The 15,253-nt window shown below is 45.0% G+C and overlaps 1 protein-coding gene across 1 annotated transcript in view; it reads right to left on the bottom strand.

The window, feature by feature from the left end:
• Positions 1 to 1,045: 1,045 nt before the first annotated feature.
• Positions 1,046 to 15,253, bottom strand: part of POLR3A (RNA polymerase III subunit A) — a 49,197-nt gene continuing 34,989 nt past the window's right edge. The window contains exons 22-31 of the mRNA XM_083364166.1: positions 13,554 to 13,640; positions 12,390 to 12,472; positions 10,355 to 10,525; positions 9,555 to 9,648; positions 8,794 to 8,886; positions 6,976 to 7,140; positions 5,241 to 5,405; positions 4,116 to 4,247; positions 2,624 to 2,756; positions 1,046 to 1,497 (exon numbers count right to left, since the gene is read on the bottom strand). Of these exons, the coding sequence (XP_083220292.1) occupies positions 1,349 to 1,497; positions 2,624 to 2,756; positions 4,116 to 4,247; positions 5,241 to 5,405; positions 6,976 to 7,140; positions 8,794 to 8,886; positions 9,555 to 9,648; positions 10,355 to 10,525; positions 12,390 to 12,472; positions 13,554 to 13,640 (1,272 nt within the window). The 3' untranslated portion in view covers positions 1,046 to 1,348. The remainder of the gene's footprint in view (positions 1,498 to 2,623; positions 2,757 to 4,115; positions 4,248 to 5,240; positions 5,406 to 6,975; positions 7,141 to 8,793; positions 8,887 to 9,554; positions 9,649 to 10,354; positions 10,526 to 12,389; positions 12,473 to 13,553; positions 13,641 to 15,253) is intronic.

The raw sequence follows: 15,253 nt of genomic DNA, 5'->3' as shown, positions 1-15,253 counted from the left end.
TGTCATTTTATCAGAATGTCCATAATGTCCATCCAGAAGGCTGAAGGACCCTAATGTAAAAGAAGAAGCTGGCAGCCTTGACAAACATTTGAAACACTTCAATTAAGACTTGTGTCTTTTGGAAACTTACACAGCCTGGGTCATTTTCCTTATCTCTGTTACTTTAATTATAGGGATTACCTCAAAGGATTAAGAGAAGGATTACCAAGATAAGACTATGGAGAATTGCATTTAGATTATTCTAGTCTCTTAAAAAAAGAGGTTTTGTGGGATTTAAAAAAAATAAATTATTGGGTCCCTGCCACTTCTAAAGGTTACTCACCTTCATCATTTATTTTGAGATTTTTCTATGTACAGCCCATGATTTAATCCAGCGGTACCCAATTTTTCTGGCTTGGCGGCCCAGCGGTGTGTGTGTGTGTGTGTATGTGTGTAGTTTCCTGCAAGTGGCAGGCGGGTGGGTGTGAGCACACACAGAACCATTTGTGTGAGCGGCGGGCACACGCACCCCACCTTTGGAATCTACCAAGATAGTAAGAATTGTATATTTTTGTTTCCAGGTACAGGAATTGGTTAAAATGTTTATGCAGTACTAGAAGAAATGTACATAGGACTTGCAGCAATGGAATCGTGGTATGTATTTGTTGAAAATTAAATTAACTTGAATGCTGGCCGAAACAAGGAAGGCATCTGCAAAGCAGTGCAATCAAAATTTGGGAACGCTGTTCTGCTTATAATTTTCCCAAGTTTTTCTTCCTCTCTAATGATTGGGGTTATTAATTTTTTAGGTCACTTTGCCTTGCGTAAGGGTGTATGTATCTGTGTGCGTACAGTCTTCTACATTCTTCATAAAAGAATATAAAATGTTTATCCAGTAAAATGCATCTCTCCCTCCTCCGTTTCATTGTGTGTGTGTGTGTGGGGGGGGGGGAAATTTATTTATTTATTTATTTAAATTTTTATACCGCCCTATTCCCGAAGGACTCAGGGCGGTTTACAGGTCAGCATAAAATACAATATGAAAATAGTATAAAATTAAAATAGATGAAATTAATTAAGCTTTATTCACAGCATTAGAAGATTTCATGCTCCATAAAACTTTTTTTACATTTTTTTGGTGGGGCGCACACACACATACACACACACTCACTCAAGCTTCTGGATTGAGTTTCCTTGCTTGCTTTGAGTCTTAAATAGACATTTGCTTATAACCCATTTATAACATAAACCATATAAGGATCGAATACACGTTCTGGCCATCTAACCCTGCTTGAGAAGCACACACCAATTTACGTTTCGGTGTGTACACACACACACACACACACACACTGTTTGAGAACAGCTGCTGCTATGAGGGAAGGGAGGTGTGGAAATCAGGGTTATCAAAAATTAAAGGCCGTCTGGGTGGAAAAGCCTCCTTGTTGGCTTTGTGTAGCAGCTTGAACAGTCCTGTTCCGATGTTCATTGGGATGCCCATAATGATGCATTCGGAAACGCCTGTGGAACATCAAGAGAAGGAGAACAATGTTTCAGCCTTGCCCAGCTTTTCTCACTCTCCACCTGCATGGTTTGTTTACTAAGCAGATTGGCCCAGCCGCTCGACTCACACACAGCGTCATCACAAAAATGGGCGAAACCTGCCTGCTTTAAGAAAACGCGGGCCTTCAAATTCAATGCAGTGATTGATCTGAAAATCAACTCCACTATCAACACATTATAAAGCAGAGAGTAATCTAACGTCTTTGGGTTGGATTTGGGCATGGCCAGTCTAGAGAAAAGAAGGAAATTTCTCTTTCTTTCTTTCTTTCTTTCTTTCTTTCTTTCTTTCTTTCTTTCTTTCTTTCTTTCTTTCTTTCTTTCTCTTTCTTTCTTTCTCTTTCTTTCTTTTCCTTCCTTCCTTCCTTCCTTCCTTCCTTCCTTCCTTCCTTCCTTCCTTCCTTCCTTCCTTCCCTCTCTCCTTTTGCGTCATGAAAAAGGACCTTTGGGATAACTATGACTTGGATGACAGTCATTACCTTATTGTACCACATTTGAAAGTCAGGAGAAAGAAATATACCGGGGGTGGGGGGGGAGAGAAACTGAGCGGAAAAGGCCTCTCATATTCATAGATAGATAGATAGATAGATAGATAGATAGATAGATAGATAGATAGATAGATAGATAGATAGATATAGATTAGATACTGAGCTTGTCAATCTGAAGGTCGGCAGTTTGGCGGGTCGAATCCCAAGTGCCGCGTAACAGAGTGAGCGCCTGTTACGCGTCCCAGCTTCTGCCCACCTAGCAGTTCGAAAGCACGTAAAAACGCAAGTAGAAAAATAGGGACCACTTCGGTGGGAAGGTAACAGCGTTCCGTGCGCCTAGTCATGCCGGCCACATGACCACGGAGACGTCCTCGGACAAGCGCTGGCTCTTCGGCTTTGAAACGGAGACGAGCACCGGCCCCTAGAGTCGGAAACGACTAGCACGCAAGTGCGGGGGAACCTTTACCTTTACCTATATATATATATATATTCACTCTACCCTAAGAACTCCATTGATTTCACACGAAGGACACACCTGGTTTATAGAGATGGACCGGATGGCCGCTAGGAGTGAACGGAAAAGGTCCTATCAAACTTACCGCACACTGAATCCTTCTGCCCAAAGTAGGCGGCATCGAAGAGATGGTCGGCTGTCTTTTCGAAAGAGGCAAGCATCAGGACGCTCTCTTTCATTTTTGCCAGTCCAAATCTAGTAATTCCCAGAACTTCACCCTAAACCCCCCCCCCACAAAAAAAGAAGGGGGGTGAGTGGAAGAGCAAAACCCAATATCGTTACTACAGTGTTGCCAAACGGGTAGAGCGGGGAAAAAAATGCTTCGTTCCAAATTTCATACTATAAGTGATAACACAGAGACCATTTAAAAACAAAAACCTGGGATGAAAACCAGATAGAACCGACAGGGATTACTTGATTTCTCATCAGTTGAAAGAAGGATTATAAATACAATTTTCTTCTCTGGAAAAACAACAACAACAACAAGCTGGTGATGACCTATAAAGCCCTAAATGGCTTGGGTCCGGGATATCAGAGGGAACACCTGCTGCCGGCATCAAGCTCCCTTCGTCCAGTGCGCTCCCACAGGGAGGGTCTTCTCAGGGTGCCGCCGGTAAGAGATTGCCGGCGGGTAACACCCAGGGGGAGGGCCTTCTCAGTGGGGGCGCCTGCCCTTTGGAACCAGCTGTCCGTGGAGCTGAGGACTGCCCCCGACCTCCGTTCATTCCGCCGGGACCTGAAGACTTGGCTCTTTGAGCTCTCTGGCCCAGGCTGAGAATTTTAATTTTAATTTTAACTGGGGTTTTATTTGTTCAGGGACGGATATAATTTTTAAAATTTGTTTTTAATCACCCTGTAAACCGCCCTGAGTCCTTCGGGAAAGGGCGGTATATAAATGTAATAAAATAAAATAATAAAATAAAATAAAATAAAATAAAATAAAATAATAAAATAAAATAAAATAAAATAAAATAAAATAAAATAAAATAAAATAAAATAAAATAAAAAAATAAATAAAAACCGCCATCCCCGTTGCAGGACTTACGACTTGCTGGGAAATTAGCTACCCAAGTCTTTAATAAAGCATACACAGAATACAGCCCAACAATAAAGAACAAGGGATGGGAGTGTAAATATAAAAAGAATAGGAAAGGATAATAAAGAATGGAATGGAACAGAACAGAACAGAACAGGATAGGATAGGACAGGACAGGACAGAACAGAACAGGATAGAACAGAATATGGAGTGGAGTGGAATGGAATGGAATAGAATAGAATATGGAATAAAATATGGAAGAGAAGAGAACATCTCATGCAATGCCCTGTAGCAGCAGCGTCCTGAAGGGAGGACTTGAAACAGATTTATTTCCAGCTCTGCGGTTATTTTATCAGCCCTCTTTCTGGCTTGTGCAGTGTACAAGTCCTCAATGGAGAAGGGCCCTTGCCCAAATTCTATGCTGGTATTATTGCCAAACTTTTCTTAGCATTTTCTTTATTATTATTTTTTTCCAGAGGTGAAAGAATGAGCAATTTTATACAATAATTGTGTGTGTGGAGGGGGGGGGGAAATTCCAAACCTTGTAGGTCATTAGGTCCGACAACAGCATGACATGCCTCCGATCAATACTCATTCCGTGGTTGACCATTGTATATTGGATTTCACTGATAATAGTGGTCCGTGCAGCCTCAATGCCCAGGGTTTTCTCAACCTGGAAGATTAATTTATGTTGCCTTAACGAAATGGAAAAATCCTTATTCAATTTTCTCTGTTCTCCAACCTAATTATATTCACCTCTTTGCGGATTTCTATGGCGTATCTGATAGGCCATAGGAATGCGTAAAAAAATATCTATCATCCCTATCATCCATCCATCCATCCATCCATCCATCCATCCATCCATCCATCCATCCATCCATCCATCTATCTCAGTCTATCATCTATCTGTCTATCTATTCCTCATGGCTGGCTGAGGAATTCTGGGAGTTGAAGTCCACAAGTCATAAAAGGGCCAAGTTTGAAGACCCCTGATCTAGTCTGTCTGTCTGACCTACCTACCTACCTTGTCTGTCTGTCTGTCCAACCACCCACCCACCTGTCTCCTGGCATACCCAACACACCTTCCTTGTCCTACTTTCCCCACAATCCCATCCCTGTAAAGTCGGTTGGGCTGAGAGAGAGACTGGCCCAAGGTCCTGCAGTTGGGCTAAGGTGGGACTAGAACTCACTGTCTCCCAGCTTCTAGCTGGGTGCCTTAACCACGATTAGACCAAACTGGCTCTCTCTAGATGACTTTTTTATGCCTTTGCGCAAGAAGGGGATGTCTTGCTTTTTTCCATCATTACGTCCAGAACCATTCCCATTATGATCTTACTACAATCCTTAACACAGAGCCTACAAAATGTCCACTGGGCCCATATTGCAGACAAGGCGCCGAGCTTAAAGGAAGGCCTTCCTTTAGTGCAGGGGTCTTCAACCTTGGCCCCTTGATGACTTGTGGACTTCAACTCCCAGAATTCGTGCCTGGCTGAGGAATTCTGTAAGCTGAAGTCCACAAGTCATAAAAGGGCCAAAGTTGAAGACCCCTGCTTTGGTACTTAAGTCAGTTCACGGAAGAAGCAAGATTTGAACCAAGGAATAATGTCGCATGCTTAGGACCCCTTAACTATTCTCTTCCATCAATTTACCCCCTCTTGTTGGTTACCTCATAAGTGTTGTTTGATGTCGTTCTGGTTCCTTTGACTCCATGCGTGGCCATGACGGCTCTCAAGTTGTCACCTTCCACCAACAATTTGTACTTTTCCTTCCCACTCTGTTCATCGATATGAATGACAGCACGAGATACCTCTGGGATGCCTTGCACCACCACCTGGAGGTCGAAAGGGAAGCGACCCAAAAGCAGAAACATTTGCTTTTTCTCAGGAAACGCAGGATTCGTAGTGTAAAACTGCAAGCTTCCTCCACAATTATTTACTAAGATTTGGGAGCTCATCGGAATGTTTTCCCCGAAGGAAAGCGGGTAGAAAATGAAATGAACAAGAATCTCCAGAGAGATTCTTGAGTGATTAAGCAGCTAGAGAGAAAAAAGCGCACGATTACCATTTATCATTGCTTATGATTATTTAAATATGATAATTTGGGGTACTCTACATCATCGGCAGCCCCTGGAGTGTGAGGCTTCATAAATTTTGCAAAATAAAGGCTTTCTGTGCGATCGAAAATTTGCCTTTTTAATCAAGTCGGAGTGTACGAGACTCCACTGAAGCTTGAAGAAGCCATGATTTGATAAACACCAGTCTGGATTACTATCAAGGATCAAGAAGACAGTATTGATAGTCATAGCTGCCTTGGGTTCAATCCCAAAACATCTGGAACATCAATCTCTATGGAGATTCTCAGTCATCCCGGTCAGGGTTCTCCCAAAGGTGCTTTTTTTTTTCCAGGAGGCACCTGGACTTTCTTTGTTCTTCTTTGAAGAGGTTTCGCTTCTCATCCAGGAAGCTTCCTCAGGTTCTGACTGGACGGTGGGGAATGGAAGGATTTATACTCCTTGCAGACAGCTGCTCATTTGCTTCTCTTAGAGAGTCGTGGAGGCCACCTGGAGGTTTATCTCTGTCCTCAGGTCACCCGAGTGGTGCAAATGGGTTTGGAGCCTTCTTGGAACTCCTCAAAGGATTTGTGTGGTAGGCTGGAGATGGGGGATGTCATAACCCTCCCCCTCTTTGATCCCTCTTTCAAATCAGCAGTCGTCTCTGTCCAAAATGTGGACTTTACTTTCTTCCAAAGAGTGGCCTTTGTCTTTTAAAGAGCCTCTTCTCAATGGCAGGGAAGGGATACGACATCACCTATCTTCAATCTGCAACACAGTCCTTTCAGCAGTTCCAAGAAGGCGCCACACCCCTTTGCACCATTCAGATGACCCTGATGACACAGGTGGCCTCAACGACGCTCTAAGAGAAGGCAAATGACCAGCGGTCTGCAAGGAGTATAAATCCTTCCATTCCCCACCGTCCAGCCAGAGTGGAAGAAGCTCCTTGGATGAGAAGCGAAACGTCTTCAAAGAAAAACAAAGGAAGTCCAGTTGCCTCTTGAAGAAAAAGCGCCTTTGGGGCATCTGGAACATCACTTGGAACGCCACTGAAATTGACACAAATCACCATCGGTCAATCACCAAAGGCAGCTTCGGTCGAAATGCTTATGTCTTGCGAAGGTACCTTTCACGCCATCAAGCATCCACCCCTGCCTATCCCAGCTCCTTGGGAAGGACTCAACGCCAAGTCCAATTTCAACATCTGGCAGAACGTGCAGAAAAGCCATAACAAAAGTTGCAGCAATATTAAGAATTCCCCCCCCCCCCCCGTTCAGAAGATTTTGAACAAAACAAAACTCAAAACAATTTCACTGAGCCATCAATGGCAATAAAATGGAAAAATTCTCACCTTTGGGAGTTCTTCTTTCAGGGATTGCAAGACGTAATACATGGAGCTCTTGCTGTTCTCCCGGGGAGTAATACAGACCACCGCTTCTCCGTGGACTGCCACATCCCCAGGCTTCACTCGAAGCTTTGAGATGCAAATGGAATACCTCACAGTCTCTGCATTCACCTGTGCAGGGAGAATATCATTTTATTATCTGCATTGGGTATGGGGCCTCGGATAGGATTCCACAAGGATACAATCGCTATTGGGTAGGCAACCTTGGCTCTTTTATTTACTCGTGGACTTCAACTCCCAGAATTCCTGAGCCAGCCATGCTGAGGGGAAAGGGAGAGGTTTCCAAGCTGAGCCACGCTGGCTCAGGAATTCTGGGAGTTGAAGTCCACCAGTCATGAAGGGGCCATAGTTCCCCCGTGCTGGCTCAGGAATTCTGGGAGTTGAAGTCCATCAGTCACGAAGGGGCCATAGTTTCCCCGTGCTGGCTCAGGAATTCTGGGAGTTGAAGTCCACCAGTCATGAAGGGGCCATAGTTCCCCCCTGCTGGCTCAGGAATTCTGGGAGTTGAAGTCCACCAGTCACGAAGGGGCCATAGTTTCCCCGTGCTGGCTCAGGAATTCTGGGAGTTGAAGTCCACCAGTCATGAAGGGGCCATAGTTCCCCCCTGCTGGCTCAGGAATTCTGGGAGTTGAAGTCCACCAGTCACGAAGGGGCCATAGTTTCCCCGTGCTGGCTCAGGAATTCTGGGAGTTGAAGTCCACCAGTCATGAAGGGGCCATAGTTCCCCCCTGCTGGCTCAGGAATTCTGGGAGTTGAAGTCCACCAGTCACGAAGGGGCCATAGTTTCCCCGTGCTGGCTCAGGAATTCTGGGAGTTGAAGTCCACCAGTCATGAAGGGGCCATAGTTCCCCCCTGCTGGCTCAGGAATTCTGGGAGTTGAAGTCCACCAGTCACGAAGGGGCCATAGTTTCCCCGTGCTGGCTCAGGAATTCTGGGAGTTGAAGTCCACCAGTCATGAAGGGGCCATAGTTCCCTCATGCTGGCTCAGGAATTCTGGGAGTTGAAGTCCACGAGTCATAAAAGAGCCAAGGTTGCCTACCTCTGGCCAAGATGTTCAAAATATTAGTTGGACCAAATGCTTATGATGGGCTGACCTGGCACCAAAACAAAGCATCACTCTATTCAGCTATGGAATATATGATTTGAACCTTGACTCTTAGAAACGCTCAAGGGAGTTGCACAGCTACTAAAACTTTGCAAAAAAAAAAAAAAAAAGGACTGGAGAAAATGCTAGACGTGAGAAATGGGCAGCTTCTTACATTTCCCCCATGCGTGTAAATATTAATCGCTTCCAAGGAGGTCACAAAAGGGAATCGCACGTGGCCCCGTGACACAGCAACGGTCATAAAATGTGAACCGTAAAAATCTGAATTTTGATCCCATGACCAGAGGGATGTCGTAAGTGTGCAAAACGGTCACAACTCACTTTTTTCCCCCAGTGTGGTTGTAACTTCGCTTAACAAGCTGTTGTTAAAAGTCGAGGAGAACCTGTACTGATTCGTGCTTATCTGTACCCCAAAGTGTAGAATTCAGAAATTCATATTGTCTTCCCCCCAGCCCCCACATTAATATACAATAGGGCTCTTGGCACACATCATGAATAGGCTACTGAAAATCTACGTTTATTTATATATTATATTTCGTAGCGAGACTGGAACAAACTGGAATGAAGGCCACCAAAGAGAGCTGGGCTTTCTTCCTGGTATGCAATAATCTTCAAAACCCGACACCTGTAGTAACTTACTCCTGTGCCCTCAGACTTACTTCCAGCCTCAGCAGTCTGATCCGCTCCAAAGACAGCTTGACAAGGATGAAGCAGTCGTCAGGAAGAAACACCTCCTCCATGTACTCCGAAATCTGCAAGTCGAAAGGGGAGCCAGTTTGGTTCCGAACATCCCTTGCATCCCACCACACACACAACGCGGAGTCCTCAGTTTACGGCCGCAGACGAGCCCCCAAATTTCTACGGTTACTGAGTGAGTTGGGCGGCCCCGTTTGACGGCCTCCCTTGCTGCAGTTGTTAAGTGAATCAGTTAGGGACACGGTGGCGAAGTGAATCTGGCGATCCCGGATCGACTTTGCTTGTCAAAAGGTCTCCAGAGGGGGGGAATCACACAACCGTCACAAGTGCGAGTCGGTGGCCCAGCGCCTGAATTTGGATCAGGCGAACCTGGGGATGCGGCAACAGTTGTTAAGTGGTCTTAAGTGACTTCTTTTTCAGTGCCGTTGTTAACTTCGGTCACTCAGCAAACAGCTGTAGTTTGAGGACTGCCTGGACATACGAGCTATTACCGTAAAATGAGCCCTCTAGCGTGATTGTTTCAGGACCCTCGTAATATAAGCCCCACCCCACCCCCAAAATAAGCCCCGGTTAAGATCGTCAGCCAAACGGACGCATTTAGTACCGTATTTTCCCGAATATAAGCCCTGACCGGAAAATAAGCCCTAATGAGTTTTTTTGGAGCAAAAATTAATATAAGACCCGGTCTTATTTTCGGGGAAGCACGTTAAGAAACACACCGTACCTCTCCTAGAAGTGTCTTCTCTATTCTTCCTTTGACCAAACGGGCAAAATCAGGATCATCGTCTTTGTCAAGATGGGCTGTGATGATTGGTGTGCTGCATATAAGCAAGACAAGTGTAGCTGTGAAAAGGGTATTTATATCTATATCTATATCTGTGTGTGTGTGTGTGTGTGTGTGTGTGTATAGGTAAAGGTAAAGGTAAAGGTTCCCCCGCATACGTGTGCTAGTCGTTTCCGACTCTAGGGGCCGGTGCTCATCTCCGTTTCAAAGCCGAAGAGCCAGCGCTTGTCCGAGGACGTCTCCGTGGTCATGTAGCCGGCATGACTGGACGCCAAAGGCGCATGGAACGCTGTTACCTTCCCGCCGGAGTGGTCCCTACTTGCATTTTTACGTGCTTTCGAACTGCTAGGTTGGCAGAAGCTGGGACGAGTGACAGGCACTCACTCTGCTACGCGGCAATCGGGATTCGACCCGCCAAACTGCCGACCTTCTGATCGACGAGCGTCCTAACCCACTGAGCCACCACGTCCCTATGTATGTGTATATACACACATATATATATATGTGTGTGTGTGTGTGTGTGTGTGTGTATGTGTGTGTATGTATATATGTATGGCTGAGGAATTCTGGGAGTTGAAGTCCACAAGTCATAAAAGGGCCAAGTGTGAAGACCCTTGTTCTACTCCAATAACCGTAATGTTGTTTGTTTTTTGTTTTGTTTGTTTAGCAAGCAAAAATTGGAATTGAGGCAGTGGACGACGATCCAGAACTATCTTCGGATCGCTTCTGAGTCAACGCACCTGATCGCTTTCGAGGCATTGATGATCTCCTTGATCCTTGGCACTCCTAAGGTGATGTTCATGGAGGCCACGCCGGCAAAATGGAAAGTCTTGAGAGTCATCTGCGTGCCGGGCTCCCCGATGCTTTGCGCACAAAGGGCTCCCACAGCCGAGCCGGGCTCCATCTGCGCCCTAAAGGAAACGTCAAAAAACAACAACATCATTTGATTTTTCTTCATTCCACATTCCCCCGTTCTCGAAAGATCCGGAGTCGCATTCTTTTGTATTAAGTGGAAATTCTCAATGCGGCATTCAAGACTCAGAAAGTACCTTTGCGGTTTCTCATTCCTCGTGGTGTAATCCATAACCTGTTCTCCTAAATCTCTACGGAGATTCTCATTTGTCCAGGTGCTGGTTGTCCCAAAGGTGCCTTTTTCAAGAGGCAGCTGGACTTTTTCTCTGAAGATGTTTTGCTTCTCACCCTAGAAGCTTCTTCAGCTCTGACTGGATGGTGGGGAACGGAAGGATTTATACTCCTTGCCGACAGCTGGTGTAATATAAATCCTTCCATCCTCCACCATTTATATCCCTTGCAGACAGATGGTCATTTGCCTTCTTTTAGAGAGTCGTTGAGGCCACTTGGAAGTTTATCTGTGTCCTCAGGGTCACCTGAGTGGTGCAAATGGGTGTGGAGCCTCCTTAGAGCAGCTGAAAGGACTATGTTGTAGACTGGAGATAGGTGGCCTCATACCCCTCCCCCTCTGTTGAGGGAGGGCTCTTTAAAAGACGAAGGGCACTCTTTTGAAGACAGCAAAGTCCACATTTTGGACAGAGGAGACTGCTGGTTTGAAAGAGGGGTCAAAGAGGCCACAGCCCTCCCCACCATCCAGTCAGATCTGTTCTTGGATGAGAAGCGAAACGTCTTCAAAGAAAAACAAGAAAGTCTAGTTGCTTTTCTGACAAAGCACCTTTGGGACAACCATGACCTGGATGAGTGAGAATCTCCATAGACGCCGTTTTTATATTTTAACTTCCTTGTTTAAATAAGTCCAGAGTACACAATCTTGTTTAGGTCCACAAAAAGGGGAAAAGACTCAAAGAGTTCCTATCTACCAAGGAGGCTGGGTCAGGCTTAATGCAAGTTGCTCAAATATCTACAACGCTCATCGCCAATAGCTGTCCGTTATTCGGCTATTTATTTTATTTATTTTATTTCTATTACATTTATATCCCGCCCTTCTCCGAAGACTCAGGGCGGCTTACAAGCTTAGCAGTAGCCTTCATTCTATGTATATGCCTGCTTATTAGGGCTTTGCCCCCCCCCCCAGCGTCATTATTACAAAGTCAGCTTAATTGCCCCCAACAATCTGGGTCCTCATTTTACCTACCTGGGAAGGATGGAAGGCTGAGTCAACCTTGAGCCTGGTGGGACTCCAACCTGCACTAATTGCAGGCAGCTGGTGTTACTTAAGGAGGCATTAGCCCACTGCTCCACCAAGGCTCTTTTTATAGATTATTTATATATTTATAGATTATTTTTTCTATTTAATCTATTTATAATTTTTTCTAGCAGAATTAGAGAAGCCACCTACAACTTAAAGAGGAGAAACAGGCCTTCTTCAGAGGTTGAGGGTGCTCCAAAACGGGAGGCTTTCAAGAAGAGACTGGACTTAAGATGACCTCCAAGGTCCCTTCTGACTCCGTTATTCTGTATTCTGTCTGGTTGGGTAAAATCCACCACGCTCCAACTCTTTTGCTGTTCTACGAGGAAGTCATTTCTCTCAAACGCCATTTCTTAACCACAATAAAGGGAAGCCAATGCCCCAGAATAGCTTTAGCGAGAGACCTTATGCAGCAAAGCAAAGCGGAGGTTCAGATGAGAGCTGTCACCTTCCATTAAATCCCCATGACAATACCCCAAAGGGAGACGGACCTTTGCTGAAGCAAATCAAATCGAATCACGGATCAATGATAGCCCCAAGAGCGGCAGCCTTTTTTTTTTTTTTAGGACAAACTCACGCGTCAGAAACAATCTTTTCACACACCCCCGCCCTACCTCATATACTTCTCTCTGCAGATCTCCAGAAACTTTTCCAGCTGGGTTGGGGTGATTCGGTCCAATTGGTATAAAACGTAGGGCTAAAGGGAGGAAATCCAAGGACAGTTAGATATATTCAATAGGGCAATAAATAATTGGCGTTGTGTTCTGTACCTGTGGCTCAAAGGGACACCAAACCTCTTGTTCTTCCTCAGGTGCTTTGAACCAAGGGCTCAGCTTGTCTTCCAAAGCCCCAGAAGGCAGGAGAAGGAGAGACAGTTCGAAGCTAATCCAGGAGAGAAGCAACCTGGAACTAAGGAGAAACTTCTTTACAGTGAGGACAATTAACCAGTGGAACAACTTTTGCCTCCAGAGGCTGTAGGTGCTCCATCACTGGAGTCTTTTAAGAAGAGACTGGACAGCCATTTGACTGGGATGGTACAGAGTCTCCTGACCGAGCAGAGGATTAAGGTTTTTATGCCCTTTGCTGTTCTTGGAAATAAATGATTCAACCTATTTTCTTCTGCAAAAATCACATTCAGCTTTGACCTTTCGGAAAAGCATCAGGAATCGGCTCTTGAAAATATTTGCGTTGATATACACACAGCAGAAGTGTCTGAGTATTATTATCAATAGTAACAATAACAATACTAGTTGGAAGGTACCTTGGAGGTCATCTAGTCCAACCCGCTGCTCAGGCAGGAAACCCTATACCATTTCAGACAAATGGCTGTCCAGTCTCTTCTGAAAAACTTCCAGTGTTGGAGCATTCACAACTTCTGGAGGCAGGTTGTTCCACAGGTTAATTGTTCCCACTGTCAGGAAGTTTCTCCTTAGTTCTAGGTTGCTTCTCTCCTTGGTGAGTTTCCATCCGTTGCTTCTTGCCCTGCCTGCAAGAGCTTTGGAGAATAGCTTGACTCCCTCTTCTTTGGGGCAGCCCCTGAGATATTGGAAGACTGTTATCGTGTCCCCCCTCGTCCTTCTCTTCATTTCCTCCAGTTCTCTTCACGTTGGAAGCCCTTGAAAGCCACCGACATACAACTGGGCACATCCAGAGAATTTAAGATGAAGAGGGAAATTCAGTATCAAAGCACCTGGATTTATTCAAGCTGGGAGATCCCCTTTTCCACTGCCCAAACTATGCATCCCCCAACCACGGAAAGCGCCCCTTGTGCGGATCACCTCTGTTGTGCCGTTGTCGTTAATGCCGTACTTGTCCCTGGTTTTCTTGATCTTTTCCGACATGCTTTGGATGAATTTTTTAATTTCCTGCAATAAAGAATTTGTGTGGTTGTTTTTTTTTAGCTCTGTGCTTTGTTTCTGCCAGTTCAGTGACGAAAGGCCATCAGCAGCTTTGACGGCGCTTTATGTAAGTGGTTAGGAGAAAAGGAAGAAAAATCAAACTCAGGTCAAACTCAAACCCGTGCAGACTTTCTAGGCGATGCAGTTGCCTTGCCGACAATACAGAAGTGGTTTGCCATTGCTTATGACTCTCGAATAGAATCTCTTTTCGGCTTCCCAATTATGCCTACATCCTTGGTGGAGCAGTGGGCTAACGCCTCCTTAAGTAACACCAGCTGCCTGCAATTAGTGCAGGTTCGAGTCCCACCAGGCTCAAGGTTGACTCAGCCTTCCATCCTTCCCAGGTAGGTAAAATGAGGACCCAGATTGTTGGGGGCAATTAAGCTGACTTTGTAATAATGCCGCTTGTGGGGGGGGGGGTGTGTGAAAGCCCTAATAAGCAGGCATATACATAGAATGAAGGCTACTGCTAAGCTTGTAAGCCGCCCTGAGTCTTCGGAGAAGGGCGGGATATAAATGGAATTAAAATAAAAAAAAATCCTTGTGAGATGCTAGTCTCCCATCCAAGCACTACCAGGGCTGACCCTGCTTAGCTTCTCAGTCCTCGAGTCAAGCCAGCGAAGCGCTTTCCAGCTACTGGGCCATCCATAAAAATAAAAAATAAAAAGAATTGAAAAGCTGACTGGAAGACAATTCAAACGCTGCTTGGCAAGCAGGAATAAAAGTGTTATAGAATCAGAAAAGAGCTGAAAGGGACCTTAGAGGTCTTCCAGTCCAGCCCCCTTATAAGTGTCTCCTGTTCGTTTCGAGGTTTTTCTACGTTTTTCAAACAGTTAAAGAGACAGAGAAAGGGGGACTGGAATGAGGAGGAAGAGGAAGAAGAAAGAAAGAAAAAAAAGGAAAGGAAAAGAAGAAAGAAAAAGAAATCGAGAAAGAAAAAGAAGAGAAGAAAAAGGGAAAAAATAAAGGAAAAGCAGAACAAGAAAAAAGAAAAACGGAAAAAGAAAGGTAATGTAAAAGAAAAAGTAAAAACTACAGGTAGAAGAAAAAAGAAAAAGAAGAAAGAAGAAATTGAAAAAGGAAGAAAAGGCAAGGAAAGCGAAGAGAAGAAGAAGGAAAGCAAAGGTAGGACAAGAAAAAGAAAAACAGGAAGAAAAAGGTAACGGGACAGAAAAAGTGAAACTAGAAGAAGTAAAAAGGAAAGAAAAAAAAACCAAAGAAGAAGAACTACAGAGAGATAGGAAAAAGAAAAGGTAATGGAAAAGAAAAAAGGAAAAAGGAAAGCAAAAAAAAAGGTTCCTGTTTGAGGAACAACACAACCCTTTTGTACCCTGGTTCGCACGTCTGTTGTTTTATTTTGTTGAGAAAGAGGACTAAAGGTAAAAAAGGTAAAGGTTCCCCCGCACACGCGTGCTAGTCGTTTCCAACTCTAGGGGCCGGTGCTCATCTCCGTTTCAAAGCCGAAGAGCCAGCGCTTGTCCGAGGACGTCTCCGTGGTCATGTGGCCGGCATGACTGGACGCCAAAGGCGCACGGAACGCTGTTACCTTCCCACCGGAGCGGTCCCTGTTTTTCTACTTG

This window comes from Vipera ursinii, assembly GCF_947247035.1.
Source record: "Vipera ursinii genome assembly, chromosome: 5".
Lineage (NCBI taxonomy): Eukaryota > Metazoa > Chordata > Lepidosauria > Squamata > Viperidae > Vipera > Vipera ursinii.
Note: the sequence above shows the minus strand (reverse complement) of the source record. Positions and strands in the feature narration are given on the sequence as shown.